Source organism: Bubalus kerabau, chromosome 1 (assembly GCF_029407905.1).
Source record: "Bubalus kerabau isolate K-KA32 ecotype Philippines breed swamp buffalo chromosome 1, PCC_UOA_SB_1v2, whole genome shotgun sequence".
NCBI classification, from domain to species: Eukaryota; Metazoa; Chordata; class Mammalia; order Artiodactyla; family Bovidae; genus Bubalus; species Bubalus kerabau.
The window spans coordinates 72,976,169-73,002,444 of NC_073624.1; the positions used below are offsets into that span (position 1 = coordinate 72,976,169).

A 26,276-nucleotide genomic window follows, 5' to 3' on the forward strand; every position below is an offset into this window, starting at 1 on the left:
CAGACTCACGTCCATTGAGTCAGTGATGCCATCCAGCATCTCATCCTCTGTCGTCCCCTTCTCCTCCTGCCCCCAGTCCCTCCCAGCATCAGAGTCTTTTCCAATGAGTCAACTTCGCATGAGGTGCCCAAAGTACTGGAGTTTCAGCTTTAGCATCATTCCTTAAATGTCTGGCGGATATTAAAAAGTTGAACAAGATCTGGGGCAATTCACTGCATGTAAATTATCCAGGATACTTGCAAGATATCCGATACCTCTGCTCACGAAATGCTATCCAGTTATTTTGACATTTAAAAATACAAAACACACCATATTACAGAAATGCTCTCTATAGAACAGTACCACTACCATTGAGACCTACTGAACAGAAGCCTCAGGGAAGGCTTGAAGTGAATTTTGAAGAACTGATAGGAGTTAGCCAAGTATATAATAAGGGCTCAAAAATGATTTGTTGAATGAATGAAAAAAAACCTGATTTTTCATGTCTATTCACTTTTCTTAAGAAATTGCTCGTCTAAATTTAAGCCACCTTTTACCATAGACTGAAATAGAATTCTATATAAGATGTCAGCATGTAAGGTCAAAACCACCAGAAGACTGCCAGGTGTCTCAGAATGGCCAGGGCTTGCTCTGCGGCTCCATGAGCTTTTGGAGCCATTTCATCTGTCTGCTGCACCTTCAGAGTCACAGTAGTTATGTGAAATAGCATTGAGTTTATACACATTACACACTGCTGTTAAAACAGTCATGCTTTTTGCTAGTCTGCTTGCTTTGAAGTATGTGAGTTTCTGTGAGGCTTAAAATGAAGAAAGTAGGGAAAACCACTAGACCATTCAGATATGACCTAAATCAAATCCCTGATGATTGTACAGTGGATGTGACAGATGAAAGGGATTAGACCTAGTAGACAGAGTGCCTGAAGAAGTATGGATAGAGGCTCGTAACGTTGTACAGAAGGCAGTGACCAAAACCATCGCCAAGAAAAAGAAATGCGAGAAGGCAAAGTGGTTGCCTGAGGAGACTTGACAAATAGCTGAGGAAAGAAGAGAAGTGTAAGGCAAAGGAGAGAGAGAAAGATATACCCAACTGAATGCAGAGTTCCAGAGACTAGCAAGGAAAGATAAGAAAGTCTTCTTAAATGAACAATGCAAAGAAATAGAGGAAAACAATAGAATGGGAAAGAAAGACTAGAGATCAAGAAAATTGGAGATCAAGGAAACATTCGTGCAAAGATGGGCACAATAAAGGACAGAAATGGTAAGGACCTAACAGAAACAGATAAGATTAAGAAGAGGTGGCAAGAATACCTAGAAGAACTGTACAAAAAAAGATCTTCACGACCCAGATAATCACGATGGTGTGGTCACTCACCTAAAGCCCGACATCCTGAAGTCAAGTGGGACTTAGAAAGCATTACTACAAATAAAGATAGTGGAGGTTATGGAATTCCAGCTAAGCTATTTCAAATACTAAAAGATGATGCTGTTAAAGTGTTGCACTCAATATGCCAGCAAATTTGGAAAACTCAGCAGTGGCCGCAAGACTGGAAAAGGTCAGTTTTCATTCCAATTCCAAAGAAGGGCAAGGCCAAAGAATATCCACACTACTATACAATTACGCTCATTTCACATTCTAGCAAGGTAATGCTCAAAATCCTTCAAGGTGGATTTCAGCAGTATGTGAACTGAAAAATTCCAGATGTACAAGCTGGATTTGGAAAAGCCAGAGGCACCAAAGATCAAATTGCCAATATTTCTTGGATCATGGAGAAAGCAAGGACATTCCAGAAAAAAACATTTATTTCTGCTTCATTGACTATGCTTTTATGTGGATCACAACAAACTGTGGAAAATTCTTAAAGAGATGGAAATAGCAGACCACCTGACCTGCCTCCTGAGAAACCTGTATGCAGGTCAAGAACCAACAGTTAAAACTGGATATGGAACAACAGACTAGTTCAAAATTGGGAAAGGAGTACGACAAAGCTGTATTTTGTCACCCTGCTTATTTAACTTATATGCAGAGTTCATCATGCGAAATGCTGGGCTGGATGATTCACAGGTTGGAATCAAGATTGCCAGGAGAAATATCAACAACCTCAGATATGCATATGATATCACTCTATGGCAGAGAGTGAAGAGGAACTAAAGAGCCCCTTGATAAGGGTGAAAGAGGAGAGTGAAAATGCTGGCTTAAAACTCAGCATTCAGAAAACTAAGATCATGGCATCTGGTTCCATCACTTCATGCAAATAGATGGGGAAACAATGGAAACAATGACAGACTTTATTTTCTTGGGTTCCAAAATGACTACAGACAGTGATTGCAGCCATGAAATTAAAAGATGCTTGGTCCTTGGAAGGAAAGCTATGACAAGCCTAGATAGCTTATTCAAAAGCAGAGACATTACTTTGCCAGCAAAGGTCCGTATAATCAAAGCTATGGTTTTTCCAGCGGTCATGTATGGATAGTGGAGGACAGAGGAGCCTGTCATGCTATAGTCCAGGAGGTTCCATAGAGCCAGACACAACTTAGCAACTGAACAACAAGAACAATATGGGTTCTGTACATTACCATTAATTATCAACTTCATCTGTCTCTCTGATTACTTTTTTCCAGTTAATTATTGAGTTATTGACACACAATACTGTACATAAGTTTAAAGTGTATAGCATACTGATTTGACTTATACACATTATAAAATGATTAGCACAGAGGGTTTAGTGAACATCCATCATCTCATAGAGATGTAAAATTAAAGAAACAGAAAAAAAAACATGTTTCCTTGTGATGAGAACCATTAGGATTTACCCTCTTAACCACTGTCATATATAACCTACAACAGTATCAATTATATTTATCATGTTGTACATTCACCCATAGTACTTATTCATCTTATAACTGGAAGTTCATTTCTTTCAACTGCCTTCATTCAGTTGCCCCAACCCCCCGGCCTCTGGAAACCACAAATCTGATTCCTTTCTCTATGAGTTTGTTTTTGAAGTATACTTGACCTGCAACGCTAATTCCTATAACACAGTCTGTGCTGATGTTCTCAGTCATGGCCGACTTTTTGCGACCCCAGGGACTGTAGCCCGCCAGGTTCCTCTGTCCATGGAATTTTCCAGGCAAGAATACTGGAGTGGGTTGCCTTTTCCTTCTCCAGGGATAACACGATCTAGTGATTCCACATTTCTGTACATTTCAAAATGATCGCCATGATAAGTCTGGGTTACCATCTATCATTTGTTTTTCAACAGGATATCGAAGAGACGATGAACACTGCTTTGAATGAACTCCGAGAACTGGAGAGACAGAGTACAGCAAAGCATGCCCCCGACGTGGTGCTGGATACCTTAGAACAAGTGAAAAACTCTCCCACCCCCGCCACCTCCACAGAATCGCTCAGCCCTTTGCACAACGTTGCCCTCAGGAGCTCAGAGCCTCAGATTCGTCGGAGCACTAGCTCCTCCAGTGACACGTTGAGTACTTTCAAGCCTGCGGTGGCACCCAGGATGGGCGTGCAGCTGAAGCCCCCAGCCCTTCGGCCGAAACCTGCTGTTCTTCCAAAAACAAACCCAACCGTGGGGCCCGCCCCGCCTTCCCAAGGTCCAGCAGACAAGTCCTGCACAATGTAACACCCACCTGAGCGTGGTCATCTGCGGTGATGATTAAAAAGAGAAGACGGATTAGTGACAAAAGTCATAGATCCATAACTTGCGTTAGTCGTGTGCTTATAACTGGAGATCTTTTGGCTTTTCTATGTTCTCGAATGTAATGTCTGAGATTAGCTAAATAACACGGGCATTTGTATTTTGTAATTTTTTTTTAAATAACTGGACATATGCCATTTTAAAGACAATAGAAACACTTAGACTTACTTGAAAATCCAATGCTGCACCGTTTGTAATGAACACAGCACCGCTCTGCCCTGCACATTGCACAGCGCTTCAGGCTTAGTGTCGCCCGGTGAGTCAGAAACGCCGGCATCTCAAGGCAGGAGAATCTCAGTGCCAGGCCCTGGAGTGTAACCGGTGTTGATCGGTGGCACTTGGGGTGATGCTGAAAGGTGACAATGGTATTGTTTAGTAGCCGACAGTGAGTACCTCTGCTCTCATGCAGCAGGGCTGAGACCAGCCCAGGCTGCATACTCGCCGCTGTCACAGTGGGCTGTTCCCAGTGGGATTGGCAGCACGCTGCCCAAACGAGTAGGATTGTCTTTCCTAACAGGCGCTTCCCTGGGCCCAGGTTAAATCTTAGCAAGGGGCGCTAGAACCTCTGCAGTTACTGCGCCAACTAAATCTGGGAAAGGAGAGGGGGGCAGTCCTCCAGAGCTCCTGCTGGACTCTTGCCCTGAGCCTGATCAGGCCCCGGGAGGGTTTCCAAGTCCATCCGCTGCATTCAGCACAGACTAGAACAGTCTAATTTTCAAGACTTTCTGGTTACCCTATTCTGTCCACTCCTTCAGAGATCTGTTGTTGCCTAGAAAATAACTTCCAGCTCCCGTGACGCCCTGTGTTTTCCTCTTCAGCAATGGAGAAAGTGCTTGGTTCACCTGGCCTTCTCTTCCCCTGACTAGAGGATCTGGGTTCCCCTAAACATGCTGCAGAGGCCTGTTGATCCTAAATTGAATCCCCAGCTTCCCTTGCCAGCTGTCTCTTCGAGCTGTGGTCTGGTAAGAGCCAGACCAACGCGGGAAGACGACCCCATGGTTCCAGCATGATCTCCTCCCAGTTGTTCAGCCTGGAACCAGGGTTTGCTTTGTTTTTTCCCTAACTGGTCTCTACATCACTCACATAGTCAGCTCCAGTACATCGGGATCCCCTTTCTCTGACATCCTCATCCATAGTTTTTCTTTAGCCCATATTTATGCTCGGTTTCCCATCTTAAAAAGAATACCTTGAACTCAGTTTTTTTCTAAGGTACAGATCACCGCTGTTCTATCAGCAGCCACTTATACCATCTGTAAGCATTTTATCTACTCTGTCACTGAACTTACTGATGAAGAGGGTTTGTTTGCTTTTGGGGGGTTCCCCCCCGCTAAAAATGCATAGCCAGAACTAATCCCTCTGGACCACTTTGATTTCAAACTGGCAGCCAATCACATGCCCACCTAAGAGTTACAGTATGGACTTTGATTTCTCAGCTCAATGGGGAATGCATCAGTGTGGAAAAAAATGGGGATCTGTACTAAAAATCAAGATCATTACTTTGATCTCTACCTCAGTTTGCCAGTCTGATCATTCTAATGCAAAGAGAGGTTTCATTTATGAGGTATTGTTACCTTTGAAAGTCACACTGCTGGTTGCTTGACTGCAGCCTGATTTCACAAATGGACTAAATAGTGAAAAAAATTACTTCAGGTATTTCCAGGTATTGTAAACCTCTGAATTTTTGCAACCATCCTTTTTACCCATTTTGATAAAGAGGCCCAGCCCAGCATCTTGTGCAACCCTCCCAACCTTTTCCTTGAGCTTCATTAATCTTTCAGCACCTTTGGAAACCATGGAAACCCAGCCAGGACTGAGCTCTGAGTAGCACCAAGCCTTCTGGACAATCTTCCCAAATGTCTGGAACATTGAAACTTTTAAGAATAATCTCCCAGTTCTTTCTCAATTCCACTTTGGTCTCTTAATTCTCTGTTGTCCAATAGGGAAACAGAAACAGAGAAAGGGGTGGAAGTAATGGTGGAGGAAACTTTAAATCTTTAAGAAATTAAAATAAAGATTCTTATAAAACCACTTCCTCATTTGATGGAAGAGGCATCAAAAGAGAAGAGGTGTTTTGAACTTACTCATTTGGGGAGGGTTCTTGTACAAGCTTTAACTTAAGTGTTCCAGATCTTACTCGTGCAACATCATTTCTTCAGACTTCTCCCTGGTAACCTTCCCCAGTGTCTCGTCCCTTTGGTGTTGACACCTGTGATGGAATGAGGACTGCCTTTCCACCCTCCACATCAGGACTCTGCTGCCTTGGAAGGCAGAGGACATGCTGCTCCAGACCTCAGAGCCTCAGAGGCTGTGCCTTCTTCCAGGAAACAGCTCCTAACACTCTCCCATCACTCCCTTTCTTTACCTGTCTCCGTCTTCTCTATTACTCTGTTGTCACCTGAGGCTTTTTCCCCCTTCAATTCCCAGGAAAGGATGTGACCTCAGAGTGAGTAAGGACTCAATAAGGACTCACTTATCCTTACTTAGTTTAGTAAAAGTCTAAGATTCCAAGGATAAGACAAGGTGGCCCCTTCACAAAGGATCAAAAAAAACACCCAGTGAATTCCTTCAAGGGTTTACCTGCAAGTGGTCCTCTTGACAGCCAAAGTGTAGCCCTCAAGGAATGGGAAGAGAAGAAAGAAAATAAGTTCCTAAAAGATTATGCCCCGGTTTTAAGAATCTTAACATAGATCTTCATGTGCAGTTTGGGAAGTGAGTCATTTTGGTGATGGGTAAATGATGGTTCTACAAAGATTACCTGACTCCACTTACACAAGAATATGTATTCACAGCTGATATAACTGAATGTTCACATCCCATCCATAGAACTCACTTAAGGAGATTTACCAAATTGGCCTTTGGGTTTGGGTGAGGATGCTTGCAGTGAATCATTAGCATAGAGTGAACTGTTCTTAAAACATATTTTCTGATGAGTGTTCTGTAAATTATTTCAGTTTGTTGAATGGCCCTTTGTAGAGCTCCATGTTCAAGTTGGGCATAAATGCCATTGTTTAACAATTTTGCACGTTTTCACACTATGTAATCATTTGATGCCCCTTGAGCAATCCATAGAATAATGTATAGCAGGGTCCCACTTAATCTACTGAAATGAATATAAGCAGTGATCAATGGATATAGAGCACCAAGGGTCAAATTGTATGAGTTTTCTGTCTTTGTTCTTTTGCCATTCCCAAAAATGGGTTCATAATTTAAGAAAAAGGAAGGAAAAAAAAAAAACCAGGGACATGGAGGCCTCCTTAGTATTCGGGAATGAGACATAGCCTCTAGGGTCTACAAACTAAAGAAACTTTAGTTTGGTAATTACAGTCTCTGAAATCCAAAGTTTAAGAGCCTATGGTTCTGTTGGGTTTGGAAGACTTCAGATTTGGAATGTCATTCCTGACCACAGTAATGAGAGGCCATGAATGCAGGAAGTGCGCTGGGGGCTGAGTCTCAGCTCTGAGTTACTTCCCATGGAGACTTGGAACTGTGGGGCAGCTTAGAAGTGGAGACTCTTCCCACAGAGCTCCCTAAAGGAGGCTAGCACCTGAACTAAAAGCCAACCTCCAGCTGGGCTGGGGTGTCCAGGCATGGAGCAGGGTGACTCTGGCACAGCTTTGTTCAAATCAATAAAACAAACTGGAAATTGAGCTTTCACTTACCCACCCTAGTATACTTTCTTTAAAAAAAAAAAAAAATAGAGTCTGTATTATAATCAAAATGGTACCTGTATCTTAAAATTACGTAGGGAATTTTGTATGTTTAAATCATTGTACTGGGTTCCATAATGCTTATCTTAGAAACTGTTTAGTAAAAGAAAATATATAAACCGTGCATTTGTGAATGCCCCCCTTTAGAACATTCTTCCAAGTTCAATGTATAGTGTGATGGTTATTATAGATGTTAAAGTATAGTAAGTGGCTGTGTGACAGGAGAGACTGCTATTTACCTACTGACTTAAGAGTTAACTCCTGCCCACGTAATCAAATCAGTATTGTCCTTTCCTGTTGGTTTGATCAGTTGCAGTACTGGTTGCTTCCTGCTTGTGACTGTTACCCAGTCGTGTCAATGTACATCTGTAGTATGTACATGTGAAAGTGCCTTTCTATTTTAGAGGAGTCTTAGCCTTGCTCTTTACTGTTGCCCCCCACACTTCCCGACACCCAATTCCTCGCCCACTTGAGTGTTTTGAAACTTAACTCCACTCTCTCCCAGCTTCTTCGCCATGCCCACCTTTCTATGCCTCGGTGCTCAGTATTGTCCAGTCTTGCATCCTCGTCTGTCATGGTCAGGTCATGGTCATCAGACATCATTTTCCCCTTAGCTGTGACTGTGCCTTTCCCTCCCTACAGTCACTCTCTGGGTCCCCGACACCTCTCCCGCTCACGAGCTGCTGATGGCCATCCTGTCCTCCTCGGCTCTGTACTGCCTCTTACCGTGACATTTCCTCGTCTCTGAGGTGAAAGTAAAGGGGGATGCTTTCCTAGTTCTGGAAGGGAAAACAAATGTTTTGTTCATCTGTTGTGACGATGCACTTTTCTGTATAGTACTGTACATTTTCGCATGTACCATTCCAGGCTTCGGCATCCAGTCAGGCCTGTTCTTCACGGTGTACCTTTATAATAAATAAGATAGTGCTGGCTGCCTTTGTCTGCTTCCAGTCGGGTCTGATTCTCTGCACTTTTCCATTTCTTTTTTTCTCGTCACTATTAACCCTTTAGAGAGCTGAGTTGCCTTGAATTGTTAAATCACATGAAACTGCCTTTCTTTTTAATGTTTTTCACCTCACTTTCATTTTTGTTTGTGAATTTGAAAATGGCACCTCATTCACAGGGCTTTGTCCATGAAGCCCGGGTTTTTTAGAATAGTTTGGAGACCCCTGTGTAGTGAGAGAACAGGTCAGGAGGATCTTAAGCGGCTGAGAAAGCAGTCCTAAACATTCCAGATTGAATTTTTTCCTTTAGAAGGAAGTTTTGACATGGTCAACCTTGTCAAGCTGACTTTGGGATTCATTTGAATATGCAGAAATGCAATCCTCAGGTTTAGACTATGTTTAGAGTTCCCCCACGTATAGATATTTTACCTTCAGTCTTACCTTTTTTTGCCCCAAATTCTTGAGGACTACCAGTATATAATATAGCTTTGTAAAACTGTATCAGCAATGTGCAGATTGTATCAGCAAAATGTCAGATTGGAACAGTCATGAGATATAAAAAAAAATGACATAAATGGAGGGGAATAAACTTTTATTGAAGCATAAAATACATAGAGAAAAGTATAGAAATCATTAGCATAAGAGTTTTCACAAAGTGATGCCCTATTGCATCCACCCCCAGATCAAGAAGCAGCATTGTAACCCTCCGAGAAGCTAGGCTTGTGCCTCTCCAAAGTTAATCAACATCCTGACGAGTAACACCAGAGTTTGGTTTTGTCTGTTGTTTTGACTTTCTACAAATGGACTTGCAATATTTCGATTTTCTCTGGCTTCTTTTCTTGACATTTTATGTTCAGGAGAGTCCATGTTGCTAAATATAACTGTGTGTGCTCAGTCATGTCCAAATCTGGTGTGACCCCATGGACCGTAGCCCGCCAGGCTCCTCTGACCATGAGATTTTTTAGGCAAGAATACTGGAGTTAGGTACCATTAACTACTCCAAGGGATCTTCCCAACCCAGAGATTGAACTGCCATCTCTTGCATCTCCTGCATTGGCAGGTGCATTCTTTACCACTAGCGCCACTTGGGAAGCCCTATAATGGCACCAAATGGTCAATATGGAAATCAGATTGATTAGGTTCTTTGCAGCCGAAGATGGAGAAGCTCTATACAGTCAACAAAAACAAGACCTGGAGCTGACTGTGGCTCATATCATGAGTTCCTTATTGCAAAGTTCAGGGTTAAACTGTAGGGAAAACCACTAGGCCATTTAGGTATGACCTAAATCAAATCCCTTATGGTTATACAGTAGAGATGACAAATAGATTCAGGGGGTTAGATCTGGTAGCCAGAGTGCCTGAAAAACTATGGACAGGGGTTTGTAACATTGTACAGGAGATGGTGACCAAAATGAACCCAAGAAAAATAAATGCAATAAGGCAAAGTGGTTGTCTTAGGAGACCTCATAAATAGCTGAGAAAAGAAGAGATACAAAAGGCAAAGGAAAAAGGGAAAGATATATTAAACATGCAGAATTCCAAAGAACAATAAGAAGAGATAAGAAAGGCTTCTTAAGTGAACAAGGCAAAGAAAACGTGGAAAACAAGAGAATGGGAAAGACTAGAGATCTCATCAAGAAAACTGGAGATACCAAGGGAACATTTCATGCAAAGATGGGCACAATAAAGGACGGAAACAGAAAGGACCTAACAAGCAGAAGAGACTAAGACAAAGCGGCAAGAATACACAGAAGAACTATACAAAAAAGGTCTTAATGATCCAGATAACCACAGTGGCGTAGTCACTCACCTGGAGCCAGACATCCTGGAGTGTGAAGTCAAGTGGGCTTTAAGAAGCATTGCTGTGAACAAAGCTAGTGGAGGTGACAGAATTCCAGCTGAGCTTTTTAAAATCCTAAAAGATGACGCTGTTAAAGGACTGCACTCAATATGCCAGCAAATTTGGAAAAATCAGCAGTGGCCACAGGACCGGTAAAGTTCAATTTTCATTTCAGTGTTCAAACTACCATACAATTGCACTCATTTCACATGCTAGCAAGGTAATACTCAAAATCCTTCAAGGCAGGCTTCAACAGGACGTGAACTGAGGACTTCCAGATGTACAAGCTGGGTTGAGAAAAGGCAGAGGAACCAGAGATCAAATTGCCAACATTTGTTGGATCATGGAGAAAGCAAGGGAATTCCAAAAAACATCTGCTTCATTGACTATGCTAAAGCCTTTGACTCTGTGGATCACAACAAACTGTGGGAAATTCTTCAAGGCATGGGAATACCAGACCACCTTACCTGCCTCCTGAGAAATCTGTATGCAGGTCAAGAAGCAACAGAACCGACATGAAACAACAGACTGGTTCCAAATTGGAAAGGGAGTACATCAAGACTATTGTCACCCTGTTTATTTAATGCATATGCAGAGTACATCATGTGAAATGCCAGGACTGGACCACTCACAAACTGGAATCAAGATTGCCTTGGAGAAATAGCAATAACCTCAGATATGCAGATGATACAATTCTAAAGAGCCTCTTGAGGAGACAAAGAGTAGAGTGAAAAAGCTGGCTTAAAACTCAACATTCAAAAAGCTAAGATCATGGCATCCAGTTCCATCATTCCCGGGGGAATATATGGGGGAAAAGTGGAATCGGTGACAGATTTTATTTTCTTGGGCTCCAAAATCACTGTGGACAGTGACTGCAGCCATGAAATTAAAAGATGCTTGCTCCTTGGAAGGAAAACTATGACAAACCTAAACAGTGTATTAAGAGAGACATCACTTTGCCAACAAAGGTCTGTATAGTCAAAACTATGGCTTTTCCATTAGTCATTTATGGGTGTAAGCATTGAACCCTAAAAAAGGCTGAGCACCAACAAATTGATGCTTTCGAACTGTGGTGCTAGAGAAGACTCTTGAGAGTCCTTTTGACAACAAGGAGATCAAAACAGTCAATCCTAAAAGAAATCAACCCTGAATATTCATTGGAAGGACCGATGCAGAAACTGAAGCTCCAATACTTTGGCCACCTGATGCGAAGATTCACATCATTGGAAAAGACCCTGATGTTGGGAAAGATGAGGGCAGGAGGAGAAGGGGACAACAGAGGATGAGATGGTTGGATGGCTTCATCGACTCAATGGACATGAGTTTGAGCAAGCTCCAGGAGATAGTGAAGGACAAGGGCAGCCTGGCCTGCTGCAGTTCATGGGTTCTCAAAGAGTCAGACATTACTTTGGGACTGAACAACAGCAACAAATATAAACATAACATTATAAATATAACTGTAGTTTTCTTCATTTCTGGGCTGTATAGAATTCTATATGAATATGCTTACTGTTATACTTCAGTACTTCCTGATTAAACTTTTGGAATGATACACAGAAATCTCTAAACATGGACAAATTTATGAAAAAAGAAAGGAAGACCACCTATTTAAAGAAAATGTTTCCCCAAACATAATAGAATGACTTTGAACTTAGCCATTAAATGGAACACCTATCTGAAAGCAGGTAAGTACCACTTTAGGACCTGAGAGTTGGATTTAGAGGCTGATCCACAGAACAAGGACTTTCCAGGTAGCGCTAGTAGTAAAGAACCCGCCTGCCAATGCAGGAGACCTGAGTTTGATCCCTAGGTCAGGAAGATCCCCTGGAGGAGGGCATGGCAACCCACTCCAGTATTCTTGCCTGGAGAATCCCATGGACAGAGGAGTCTGACAAGCTACAGTCCATAGGATAGCAAAGAGTCAGACACAGCTGAAATGACTGAGCACACATGCATGCCACAGGAACAAATGCCCAAATCAGACTATAGGATTGTTCCAGAAAAGCCCCACTGTCCTGCTTACCCTTCACTACTATCCTCAAATCCATAAGCCTCGACCAGCCACAACCCTCCCAATCTGTGCCTGCACCCCTCCCTCCTGAATTAGAGTTCCACGTGGGGATGTCTGGTTGTCACCTCCCACTGCTCATATGCCAGCATCCCGTAAGAATATTAGGAAGGCAGGGAAAGAAGTTTTCTGGCTCCTACCTTGAGTAGTTGGGACTCAAGCAGAAAGTTCCCAAGCTTGATCTGAAATGCCCAAAAGTTCCTGGAAGCCAAAAATTATGGCAAAGTCCATTCCACGGGTCATATATCCCCTTTTGGATTTTGGAAAATAGGGTTATGATCCCTTTGGGAAATCAATCACGGTGAGGTTCATCCTTCTTCAGTAGACTTTATCTCTAGAGTGGATAGAAAACTTGCCTTCTACAGTGAAAAATGGTAATTTTTATTAAGATTACTCCTTAGTTACTCCTGGAATGTTAGGTCCATGAATCAAGGCAAATTGAAAGTGCTCAAACAGGAGATGACAAAAGTGAACATTCACATTCTAGGAATCAGTGAACTAAGATGGACTGGAATGGGTGAATTTAACTCAGATGACCATTATATCTACTACTGTGGGCAAGAATCCCTTAGAAGAAATGGAGTAGCCATCATGCTCAACAAGAGAGTCTGAAATGCAGTACTTGGATGCAATCTCAAAAATGACAGAATGATCTCCGTTCATTTCCAAGGTAAACCATTCAATATCACGGTAATCCAAGTCTATGCCCCAACCAGTAATACTGAAGAAGCTGAAGTTGAACAGTTCCATGAAGACCTACAAGACCTTCTAGAACTAACACCCCAAAAAGATGTCCTTTTCATTATAGGGGACTGGAATGCAAAAGTAGGAAGTCAAGAAACACCTGGAGTAACAGACAAATTTGGCCTTGGAGTACAGAATGAAGCAGGGCAAAGGCTAAGAGTTCTGCCAAGAGAACGCACTGGTCATAGCAAACACCCTTTTCCAACAACACAAGAGAAGACTCTACAGGTGGACATCACCAGATGGTCGACACCGAAATCAGATTGATTACATTCTTTGCAGCCGAAGATGGAAAAGCTCTATACAGTCAGCACAAACAAGACCGGGAGCTGACTGTGGCTCAGATCATGAACTCCTTATTGCCAAATTCAGACTTAAATTGAGGAAAGTAGGGAAAACCACTAGACCATTCAGGTATGACCTAAATCAAATCCCTTATGACTATACAGTAGAAGTGAGAAATAGGTTTAATGGACTAGATCTGCTAGACAGAGTGCCTGATGAACTATGAATGGAGGTTCATGACATTGTACAGGAGACAGGAATCAAGACCATCCCCAAGAAAAAGAAATGCAAAAAAGCAAAATGGCTATCTGAGGAGGCCTTACAAATAGCCGTGGAAAGAAGAGAAGCGAAAAGCAAAGGAGAAGAGGCAAGATATAAGCATCTGAATGCAGAGTTCCACAGATTAGCAAGGAGAGATAAGAAAGCCTTCCTCAGCGATCCATGCAAAGAAATAGAGGAAAACAATAGAATGGGAAAGACTAGAGATCTCTTCAAGAAAATTAGAGATACCAAGGGAACATTTCATGCAAAGATGAATGGACAGAAATGGTATGGACCTAACAAAAGCAGAAGATATTAAGAAGAGATGGCAAGAATACACAGAAGAACTGTACAAAAAAGATCTTCACGACCCAGATAATCATGATGGTGTGATCACTCACCTAGAGCCAGACATCCTGGAATGTGAAGTCAAGTGGGCCTTAGGAAGCATCACTATGAACAAAGCTAGTGGAGGTGATAGAATTCCAGTTGAGCTCTTTCAAATACTGAGAGATGCTGCTGTGAAAGTGCTGCACTCAATATGCCAGCAAATTTGGAGAACTCAGCAGTGGCCACAGGACTGGAAAAGGTCAGTTTTCATTCCAATCCCAAAGAAAGGCAATGCCAAAGAATCCTCAAACTACCACACAATTGCACTCATCTCACACATTAGTAAAGTAATGCTTAAAATTTTCCAAGCCAAGCTTCAGCAATACGTGAACCGTGAACTTCCTGATGTTCAAGCTGGTTTTAGAAAAGGCAGAGGAACCAGAGACCAAATTGCCAACATCTGCTCGATCATCGAAAAAGCAAGAGAGTTCCAGAAAAACATCTATTTCTGCTTTATTGACTATGCCAAAGCATTTGACTGTGTGGATCACAATAAACTGTGGAAAATTCTGAAAGAGATGGGAATACCAGACCACCTGACCTGCCTCTTGAGAAATCTGTATGCAGGTCAGGCAGCAACAGTTAGAACTGGACATGGAACAACAGACTGGTTCCAAATAGGAAAAGGAGTACATCAAGGCTGTGTATTGTCACCCTGCTTATTTAATTTCTATGCAGAGTACATCATGAGAAACACTGGGCTGGAGGAAGCACAAGCTGGAATCAAGATTGCCAGGAAAAATATCAATAACCTCAGATATGCAGATGACACCACTCTTATGGCAGAAAGTGAAGAAGAACTAAAGAGCCTCTTGATGAAAATGAAAGAGGAGACTGAAAAAGTTGGCTTAAAGCTCAACATTCAGAAAACTAAGATCATGGCATCCGGTCCCATTGCTTCGTAGCAAATAGATGGGGAAACAGTGGCTGACTTTCTTTTTCTGGGCTCTAAAATCACTGCAGATGGTGATTGCAGCCATGAAGTTAAAAGACACTTACTCCTTGGAAGGAAACTTATAACCAACCTAAACAGCATATTAAAAAGCAAAGACATTACTTTGCCAACAAAGATCCATCTAGTCAAGGCTATGGTTTTTCCAGTAGTCATGTATGGACGTGAGAGTTGGACTATAAAGAAAGCTGAGCACCAAAGAATTGATACTTTTGAACTGTGGTGTTGGAGAAGATTCTTGAAAGTCCCTTGGACTACAAGGAGATCCAACCAGTCCATCGTAAAGGAGATCAGTCCTGGGTATTCATTGGAAGGACTGATGTTGAAGCTGAAACTCCAATACTTTGGCCACCTGGTGCGAAGAGCTGACTCATTTGAAAAGACCCTGATGCTGGGAAAGATTGAGGGCAGGAGGAGAAGGGGACGACAGAGAATGAGATGGTTGGATGGCATCACCGACTCAATGGACATGGTTTGGGTGAACTCCAGGAGTTGTTGATGGATAGAGAGGCCTGGCGTGCTGCGGTTCATGGGGTCGCAAAGAGTCGGACGTGACTGAGCAACAACTGAACCTAACTCCTTAGCAGGAGTGGCTAGAGAGCTGGGACCAGGTTGAATATCTAAATGACTGTCTGTGTCTTTAAGAGAGAGAGAGACCAGTCCTCCTGGAGCCCTGAGACAAAATTCTGTATTCCGTGTTAACATCTCGAAGAAGGTCAAGATATTTGCCATCTAGTTCCGGCAACTAGTGGGTGCCCCCTTCTTACCAATCAGCTCTCTGTCCAATGTACTCCTGGGGTGATGGGCTCTCTTTTAGCTGTTTGGGTGTGCAGCTGAAGGAAGAACTACTGATGAATTATCCTCCCAATGATGATGCATTGTACTAATCTTTTTGTCTTTGATATATCCAGGGAATCTCTGGTGTAAAAATCCATGTTGCTCTAAATGAAAGTGAACAATCATGTCTGCAAGGGGAGAGGGCAGCATCGTCAATAGTTGGTGAAGTATTCTAAAGTATACAATGATATGATATTAACTAATCTGAAAATGAGATTTGAGGTTCTAACCCTTTGGTGGATGGACTGCATCCATTTTTTTTAAGGTAACATGGTCAGGTTTTATAATAGAAGGTATGGACTGTGAGCCAAAGATGATTGCATTAGTAACTGAATATTAGCATATACCGTAGAAGAAGAGGGAAATTTTTTAATAAGATAAAAATCTATTGCTGCTGCTGCTGCTGCTAAGTCACTTCAGTCATGTCCGACTCTGTGCGACCCCAGAGACGGCAGCCCACCAGGCTCCTCTGTCCCTGGGATTCTCCAGGCAAGAACACTGGAGTGGGTTGCCATTTCCTTCTCCAATGCATGAAAGTGAAAAGTGAAAGGGAAGTCGCTTAGTCGTGTCTGACTCTTCGAGACCCCATGGACTGCAGCCCACCAGGCTCCTCCGTCCATGGGATTTTCCAGGCAAGAGTACTGGAGTGGGGTGCCATCGCCTTCTGATCCTAATTCACAGTCAGTTACTGGATTTCTACAAATCATCAACCCATGCCTCAATTTCCCAGTCAGAAATACTCCCCAGCAGCATTTTAGTACAATGTTCTCTAATCCTTACACTATGCTTATTTTTAGCCGAGTTGACTTTATATTCTACATATAATTGTATATCCTCATCAGGTTTATCTCCCTCAAATCAGTTCATATTACAAATCTCAGTAAACATGATTTTTTAAGGGCTGCATAGTATTTTAGCATACAAATGTACCATAATTTAATCATTTCCTATCACTTGTTTGCAGGTTTTTTCAATTGAATGTTCTGCAAAGTAAGCAGCTCTGTACATAAACACTGTCTGCATTTTGAATCATTAGTTTGGCACTGATTCCAAAATGTGAAATAACTGGGTCAAGGGTATAAGCATCTCTAAGGCTCATGATAAATGTTGCCAACCTATTTTCTAGAAAGACTGCACAAATTTATACTACTGCCAGCAAAGTATAGGAGTACAGAACACAAGCTTACAGTCATGTCATTTGTTTCTTTGCCAAAGGCACTTGCTCAGTCATATCTGACTCTTTGTGACTCCATGGACTCTAACCTGCAGGGCTCCCCTGTCCATGGAATTTTCCAGGCAAGACTACAAGAGTGGGTTGCCAATTCTTCTTCCAGGAGATCTTCCTGACCAGGGATTGAACCGCTGTCTCCTGCATTGGCAGGAGGATTTTTTACCAATTGCATCACCACCAATGTAATAGGTAAATGAAAATTTTGATCTAAATTCTTCAGTATTTATTAAAGTGCACATCCTCATTTCCAGAGTGGAAACCCCTGTGTTACTCACCTCTTTGTCCTCAGTCTCAGATTTCTCCCTCCCTATCATTTCAGCTGAATATCAGCAGATAGAGACTTTTCCCTTAGACATGTTAAACTCAGGAGACCCAAAAACTAAATCTACTTTCTTGTATTCCAAAACATATTCCACCCCTCTCCCCAGTATTCAGTGTTCTACTAATTTTTACCTCAGCTTTAACCTAGTTCTGGGTTTCATTCCTTTTTGCTATAACTATTATAGTATCTTTCCACATAGTTTTCCTGGGTGCATTGTCTCCCTTTAGCAAGGATTATACACTCCTGCTAATCATCTTTCTTAAAAAATATAAACTAACAATCTAACGAACTAGTGAGTAAAAGAAACTAACACGCAAACAAGCACAGAAGACTCACTATCTACTAGACATTGTTTGATAAAAATAAACTTCAGTGATGGCTCAGCGGTAAAGAGCAATGTAGGAGACATGGGTTCAATCCCTAGGTGGGGAAGATCCCTTGGAAGAAGAAATAGCATCCCACTCCAGTATTCTTGCCTGAAAAATTCTATGGACAGAGGAGCCTGGCAGGCTGCAATCCAAAGGGTTGCAAAGAGTCAGACATGACTAAGCAACTGAGCGCACATATAAAAATAGCTAATTTGTATTAAGTGTCAACTTACACATTCATTATACATTCATTCATTTGATCCTTACAAGAAAGCCAAGCAGGAGCTACAATTATTATCATCCTTACAAACGAGTAAATTATGCCACAAGGGGTTAAGAACTTGCCTGGGTCATAGAGCTAGCCAATGGTAGAGCCAGAATTTGATTCTGAGCCACCTGGCCCCAGAGATTCTGCTTATGATCACTGCTGCATTCTGACCCCTGTACAATGCTCTCGTCATTCCTCTGCTCCAAAACCATATATTGCTCCCCATTACAGACCCGAAACTATGTCTCATTCACCTTTGCATCTTCAAACCTAACATGTCATTAACCAAGTAATGAAACTGAAATGAATGCAGTATTTGCCACCTTTGCAGTCTGCCATTTCAGCCTTACTGCCTACCACTTCCTCTCAAGAACCTTTATGTTCTGCTGTAACCGGCTACTTTCCCTGAGTAGGCTGGGCTACAACTTCCTCTCCATAGTTTAGGCCATTCCTACGCCCAGCATGTCCTCTGTTAAAGTGACTCAGTCGTGTCCAACTCTTTGTGACCCTATGTACTATAGCCTGCCAGGCTCCTCTGTCCAATTCTCCAAGCCGGAATACTGGAGTGGGTTGCCATTCTCTTCTCCAGAGGATCTTCCCAACTCAGGGATCAAACCCAGGTCTCCCACATTGCAGGCAGATTCTTACCAGCTGAGCTACCAGGGAAGCCCAGCATGTCCCCTATCTCATTAACATCTACCTGATGAAACCATTTATCCTTGAAAACATGACTAAAATATTACACCTTATATCTCTTGGCTTGTGTTTACCGCTCCATTCTCCATGCTTCTACCACATTCCTTCACTCATTTAATCAGGCTCACTTCCAGACATACGGCCGTGGCACGACAGCTAGGCTTCCTGGTCTCATGAACTGTAGTGCTCAGTTGGGTAACAAGCACTGAACATGCCAACAAACTATTTTGGTAAAACAATTCCAGGTGCTGATAACTGCTACACACACACACACACATATATATGTACTTCTCTAGGTGGAAAAGAAAAGACCACAATTAGAAATAAGAGAATTATGAAAAAAGCTCACCACTAAAGGGAAACATACAAAAAAAGGCAGGAAATCATCCAAACACAAAGCTAGTAGGCAGGTTAAAAGACAAAGTTAGTAAAATTACCTATATCCACAATAAGCAGTTAGTTCAGTTCAGTCACTCAGTTGCGTCCAACTCTTTGCAACCCCATGAACCACAGCACGCCAGGCCTCCCTGTCCATCACCATCTCCCAGAGTTCACTCAAACTCATGTCCATCGAGTCGGTGATGCCATCCAGCCATCTCATCCTCTGTCGTCCCCCTCTCTTCCTGCCCTCAATCCCTCCCAGCATCAGAGTCTTTTGCAATGAGTCAACTCTTCACATGAGGTGGCCAAAGTATTGGAGTTTCAGCTTTAGCATCATTCCTTCCAAAGAACACCCAGGACTGATCTCCTTTAGGATGGACTGGTTGGATCTCCTTGCAGCCCAAGGGACTCTCAAGAGTCTTCTCCACCACCACAGTTCAAAAGCATCAATTCTTCAGCGCTCAACTTTCTTCACAGTCCAACTCTCGCATCCATACATGACCACTGGAAAAACCATAGCCTTGACTAGACGGACCTTTGTTGGCAAAGTAATGTCTCTGCTTTTTAATATGCTGTTTAGGTTGGTCATAACTTTCCAGGAGTAAGCGTCTTTTAATTTCATGGCTGCAATCACCATCTGCAGTGATTTTGGAGCCCAGAAAAATAAAGTCTGACACTGTTTCCACTGTTTCCCCATCTATTTGCCATGAAGTGATGGGACCAGATGCCACAATCTTAGTTTTCTGAATGTTGAGCTTTAAGCCAACTTTTTCACTCTCCTCTTTCACTTTTATCAAGCAGTTAAGGGTTACACAAAACACCTACCTGGAAAATACGATTTCAAACCAGTAATCTTGAGGGGAAGAGAGTTCAAATGTAGGGTTTTTAAAACCACACTTGAAATTAATAGATCAGCAAGTTAATCACATACACACATGTGCACACACATACATAGAGAGTGCTAGATAAAAACCTCACGGTAACTGCAAACCAAAAATCTATACTATACATACAAAAGAAAAATAAATCCAGACATAACATTGAAGATAGTCTTCCTCAGAATTGCCAACGCAATTCTGAGAGAAAAGAATAAAGCAGAAGGCATAACCCTCCCAGACTTCAGACAATAATACAAAGCTATTTTGTTGTTATTCAGTTGCTCAGTCATGTCCAACTCTTTGTGACCCCATGGACTGCAGTACTCAAGGCTTCCCTGTCCTTCACTATCTCCCAGAGTTTGCTCAAACTCATGTCCTTGGAGTTGATGATGCCATCCATCCTCTGTTGGATGGATCCATCCATCCCCTTCTCCTCATGCCCTCAATCAATTTTCTGCTGATGGGTGGGGCTGCACTCCCTCCCTGTAGTTTGGCCTGAGACGGCCTAGTCCTGGAGTCTGGAGTCTCTTTGGTAGGGCTAGCGGCGCCCTCCTCCAAGAGGACTTATCCCAACACACCCCACCTCCCAGGACTGCTGCTGCCAGTGCCCCTGACCCTGCAGCAGGCCACTGTTGACCCATACCTCCACCTGGGACTCCCAAACACTCCCAGGCAAGTCTGGATCAGTGTTTGTGGGGTCACTGCTCCTTTCCCATGGGTCCTGGCGTGCACAAGGCTTTGTTTGTGCCTTCCAAGAATCTCTGGCGTGTATGGGGTTTAATTTTAACATGATTGTGCCCCTCCTACAATCTTGTTGTGGCTTATCCTTTGTCCTTGGACATAGGTTACCCTTTGGAGGCGGTTGTCCAACATTCTCCTGTCAATGGTTGTTCAGCAGCTACTTGTGATTTTAGTGTTCTCACAGGAGAAGATGAGTGTACATCCTTCTACTCCGCCATCTTGGAGGATTAGATCTGATAGAGTGCCTGAAGAACTATGGATGAAGGTTCATAACACTGTACAGGAGGTGGTGAGCAAAACCATCCCCATGAAAAAGAAATGCAACAAGGCAGAATGCTTGTCTGAGGAAGGCTTACAAATAGCTGAGAAAAGAAGAGAAATGAAAGGCAAAAGAGAAAGGGTAAGATATACCCAACTGAATGCAAAGTTCCAAAGAACAGCAAGGAGAGATGAGAAAGCCTTCATAAGTGAACAATGCACAAAACAGAGGAAAACAATAGAATGGGAAAGACTAGAGACTTCTTCAAGAAAATTAGAGATACCAAGGGAATATTTCATGCACAGATGAGCACAATAAAGGACAGAAATGGTAAGGATGTAACAGAAGCAGAAGACATCAACATGAAGTGGCAAGAACACACAGAAGAACTATACAAAAAAGGGCATAATGACCCAGATAACAACAATGGTGTGGTCACTCACCAAGAGCCAGACATCCTGGAGTGTGAAGTCAATTGGGACTTAGGAAGCATCACTACAAACAAAGCTAGTGGAGGTTATGGAATTCCAGCTGAGTTATTTCAAATCCTAAAAGAGAATGCTGTTAAAATGCTAAAGTCAATATGCCAGCAAATTTGGAAAACCCAGCAGTGGCCACAGGACTGGAAAGTTCAGTTTTCATTCCAATCCCAAAGAAGGGCTATGCCAAAGTATGTGCAAACTACCACACAATACCGCTCATTTCACATGCTACCAAGGTAATGCTCAAAATCCTTCAAGCTAGTCTTCAACAGTACATGAATTTAGGACTTCCAGATGTACAAACTGGGTTTAGAAAAGACAGAGGAACCAGAGGTCAAATTGCCAACATCCATTGGATCTTAGAAAAAGCAAGAGAATTCCAGAAAAACATCTACTTCTGCTTCATTGACTATGCTAAAGCCTTTGACTCTATGGATCATAACAAACTGTGGGAAATTATTAAAGAAATGGGGATCTTAGAACACCTTTCCTGCCTCCTGAGAAACCTGTATGCAGGTCAGGAAGCAATAGTTAGAACCAGACATGGAACAACGGACTGGTTCCAAATTGGGAAAGGAGTATGTCAAGGCTGTATACTGTCACACTGCTTATTTAACTTATATGCAGAGTACATCATGTGAAATGCTGGGCTAGATGAAGCTCAAGCTGGAATCAAGATTGCCAAGAGAAATATCAATAACCTCAGATATGAAGATGATACCACCCTTATGGCAGAATGTGAAAAGGAACTAAAGAGCCTCTTGATGAAGGTAAAAGAGGAGAGTGAAAAACTGGCTTAAAACTCAATATTCAGAAAACTAAGATCATGGCATCTGGTCTCATTATTTCACAGAAAATAGATGGAGAATCATGGAAACAGTAACAGATTTTGTTTTCTTGGGCTTCAAAATCACTGTGCATGGTGACTGCAGCCATGAAATTGAAAGACACTTGCCTCATGGAAGGAAAGCTATGGCAAACCTAGACAGCATATTAAAAAGCAGCCATGAAATTGAAAGACACTTGCCTCATGGAAGGAAAGCTATGGCAAACCTAGACAGCATATTAAAAAGCAGAGACACCTTGCCAACAAAGGTCCGTCTGGTCAAAGCCATAGTTTTTCCAGTAGTCATAAAGAAAGCTGAGTGCCAAAGAATTGATGCTTTTGAACTGTGGTAATGGAGAAGACTCTTGAGAGTCCCTTGGACAACAAGGAGATCAAACCAGTCAATCCTAAAGGAAATCAACCCTGAATATTCATTGGAAGGACTAATGCTGAAGCTCCTGTACTTTGGCTACCTAATGAAAGCAGCAAAATCTTTGGAAAAGACCCTGATGCTGGGAAATATTGAAGGCAGGAGAAGGGGACAACAGAGAATGAGATGGTTGGATGGCATCATCGACTCAATGGACATGCATTTGAGCAAACCCTGGGAGATAGTGAGGATGGGGAAGCCTGGCATGCTGCAGTGCAGGGGGTCACAGAGAGTCAGACATGACTGGGCAAATGAACTACAACAAATAGTAATTGAAACAGCATGGTATTGGCATAAAAGCAGACATGGATCAATGGAACATAATAGAGAAACCCAGAAATAAACCCACATACCTATGGTCAATTAATCTTTGACAAAGGTGGTAAGAATGGGGAAAAGACAGTCTCTTCAGCAAATGCTGTTGGAAACTGGCTAGTCGCCTTCAAATTAATGAAGTTAGAACACACCTTTGTGTTACTAACAAAAGTAAACTCAAAATGGCTTAAATATTTAAATATAAGACAAGACAAAATAAAACTCCTAGAAGAGAACATAGGTAAAACATTCTGTGACATAAATAGTACCAATGTTTTCTTAGGTCAGTCTCCCAAAACAATAGAGGGGGAAAAAAGCAAAAATAAACAAATGGAATTAATTAAGCTTATAACTTTTGCAGAGCAAAGGAAAGTAACCATTAAGAAAACAAAAAGACTACCTATGGATTGGGAGAAAATATTTACAAATGATGCAACCAACAAGGACTTAATTTTCAAAACATATAAATATACAAAATATACATTTCAATAACCAAAAACCAGCTTCAGTCAAAAATGTGCAGAAGATCTAAATAGGTATTTCTCCAAAGAAGACATACAGATTGCCAAAGAGCATATGTAAAGATATGTAACATGGCTAATTGTTAGAGAAATGCAAATAAAACTACAATGATGTACCACCTCACACCTGTCAGAATAACCATTATTAAAATGTCTACAAATCATAGATGCTGGAGAAAGTAAAGAGAAAAGGGGAACCTTCTTACACTGTTGGTAGGGAATGTAAGCTGCTGTGGCCATTACGGAAAGCAATATGGAAGTTTCTCAAAACACTAAAAATAGAATTACCACATGATCCAGCAATCCCATTCCTAGGCATATACTCAGATAAAACTATAATTTGAAAAGATGCATGCACCTATGTTCATTACAGCACTATTTACAATAGCTAAGACATACAAACAACCTAAATTTCCATGGATCGATGAATACATAAAGATGATATGGTACCTATATACAGCAGAATAGTACTCAGCCATAAAAAAAAGCATGAAATAATGCCATTTGCAGTAACATGGATGGACCTAGAGATTATCCCACTAAGTAAAGTCAATCAGAAAGAGAAAGAAAAATACCATACATATGATTTAAATGTATAAACTAAAAGATGACACAAATCAACATATCTACAAGACAGCAACAGATTCACAAACATAGAAAACAGACATGTGGCTCCCAAGGGGTAAGGGGATGGGAGAGGGAAGGATTGGGAGTTTGGGATTAGCAGATTCAAACTATTATATATAGAATGGATAAATAACAAGGTCCTGCTCTATAGCACAGAAAACTATATTCAATATCCTATAATAAACCATAATGGAAAAAAATATAGATATAACTGAGTCATTTTGTTGTTCAGCAAAAATTAACATTGTCAACCAATAAAATTTCAAAAAATATATAGTCAAATCATAAGAGAACAAAAAAGGAAAGGAAAAAAAATACCTCCAAAAACAAACCCAAAGCAATTAACAAAATGGCAATAAGACCATACATAACAATAATTACCTTAAATGTAAATGGACTAAATGCTCCAACCAAAAGATACAGAGTGGCTGAATGCATACAAAAACAAGATCCATATATACGAAATGAAAACCACAATCACAGAAAACAAACTGATTACATGGATCACAGCCTTGTCTAACTCAATGAAATTATGAGCTATGCCATGTAGGGGCACCCAAGATGGACAAGTCATAGTAGAGAGTTCTGAGAAAATGTGGTCCATTGGAGAAGGGAATGGCAAATCACTTCAACATTCTTGCCTTGAGAACCCCATGAACAGTATGAAAAGGCAAGAAGATGAACTCATGACACTAAAAGATGAACTCCCCAAGTTGGTAGGTGCCCAATGTGCTACTGGAGAATAGCAGAGAAATAATTCCAGAAAGAATAAAGAGGCTGAGCCAAAGCAAAAACAACACCCTGTTGTGAATGTATCTGGTGGTGAAAGTAAAGTCTGATGCTGTAAAGAATAATATTACATGGGAACCTGGGATGTTACGTCCAAGAATCAAGGAAAATTCTAAGTGGTCAAACAGAAGATACCAAGAGTGAGCATCAACATTTTAGGAATCCGTGAACTAAAATGGGCAGGTATGGGCAAATTTAATTCAGATGACCATTATATCTACTACTGTGGGCAAGAATCCCTTAGAAGAAGTGGCGTAGCCCTATAGTCAAAAAGAGTCCAAAATGCAGTACTTGGGTGCAATCTCAAAAACAACAGAATGATCTTGATTCGTTTTCAAGGCAAACCATTCAATATGACAGTAACCCAAGTCTATGCTCCAAGCACTAATGCTGAAGAAGATGAAGTTGAACAGTTCTATGAAGACCTACAAGACCTAGGAATAACATCAAAAAAAGATGTCCTTTTCATCATAGGAGTCTGGAATGCAAAAGTAGGAAGTCAAGAGATACCTGGAGTAACAGGCAAGTTTGGCCTTATAGTACACATGAAGCAGGGCAAAGGCTAACAGAGTTTTGCCAAAAGAATGCACTGGTCATAACAAACACCCTCTTCCAACAACATAAGAGACAACTCTACAGAAAGACATCACCAGATGGCCAATACTGAAATCAAACTGATTAGCTTCTTTGTAGCTGAAGATGGAGAAGCTCTATACAGACTGGGAGCCGACTGTGGCTCAGATCATTAACTCCTTTTACAAAATTCAGACTTAAATTGAAGACAGTAGGAAAAACCACTAGGCCATTCAAGTATGACCTAAATCAAATCCTTTATGATGATACAGTGGAAGTGATAAACAATTTCAAGGGATTAGATCTGGTAGACCGAGTTCCTGAAGAAGTATGGATGGAGGTTGTTACTTGTACAGGAGGCCTTGATCAAAACCATCCTCAAGAAAAAGAAATTCAACAAGGCAAAATGGTTGTCTGAGGAGGCCTTACAAATAGCTGAGAAAAGAAGAGAAGTGAAAGGCAAAGGAGAAAAGGAAAGATATACCCATCTGAATGCAGAGTTCCAAAGAATAGCAAGGAAAGATAACAAAGTCTTCCTAAATGACCAAAGCAAAGAAACAGAGGAAAACAACAGAATGGGAAAGACTAGAGATGTCTTGAAGAAAATTACAGATACCAAGAGAATGTTTCATGAAAAGATGGGCACAATTTCTGTCCTTTAGGACAGAAATGGTAAGAACCTAACAGAGGCAAAAAGTGTTAAGAAGAGGTGGCAAGAATACACAGAAGAACTATACAAAAAATATCGTAATGATCCAGATAACCATGATGGTGTGATTATTCACCTAAAGCCAGACATCCTGGAGTATGAAGTCAATTGGGACTTAGG

The 26,276-nt window shown here is 41.6% G+C and overlaps 2 protein-coding genes across 19 annotated transcripts in view; one reads left to right on the forward strand and one right to left on the reverse strand.

Annotated features, from left to right (window-relative positions):
• The window catches only part of SRGAP1 (SLIT-ROBO Rho GTPase activating protein 1), a 303,623-nt gene extending 299,749 nt beyond the window's left edge, over positions 1–3,874 (forward strand). For all 6 annotated transcript variants that reach the window (XM_055579472.1, XM_055579486.1, XM_055579476.1 and 3 more), the window contains one exon: positions 3,260–3,874. In XM_055579472.1, the coding sequence (XP_055435447.1) occupies positions 3,260–3,637 (378 nt within the window). In that variant the 3' untranslated portion in view covers positions 3,638–3,874. The remainder of the gene's footprint in view (positions 1–3,259) is intronic.
• KICS2 (KICSTOR subunit 2) overlaps positions 1–26,276 on the reverse strand; it is a 104,840-nt gene that overhangs the window by 9,736 nt on the left and 68,828 nt on the right. For 10 of the 13 annotated variants that reach the window (XM_055579571.1, XM_055579565.1, XM_055579586.1 and 7 more), the window contains exons 4-5: positions 6,290–6,324; positions 3,881–4,061 (exon numbers count right to left, since the gene is read on the reverse strand). The gene's annotated coding sequence lies outside the window, so the exon portion shown is untranslated. Of the gene's footprint in view, positions 1–3,644; positions 3,659–3,880; positions 4,062–5,793; positions 5,919–6,289; positions 6,325–26,276 lie in introns of all 13 variants that reach the window. The other 3 variants (XM_055579617.1, XM_055579640.1, XM_055579633.1) reach the window with 3 other exon arrangements.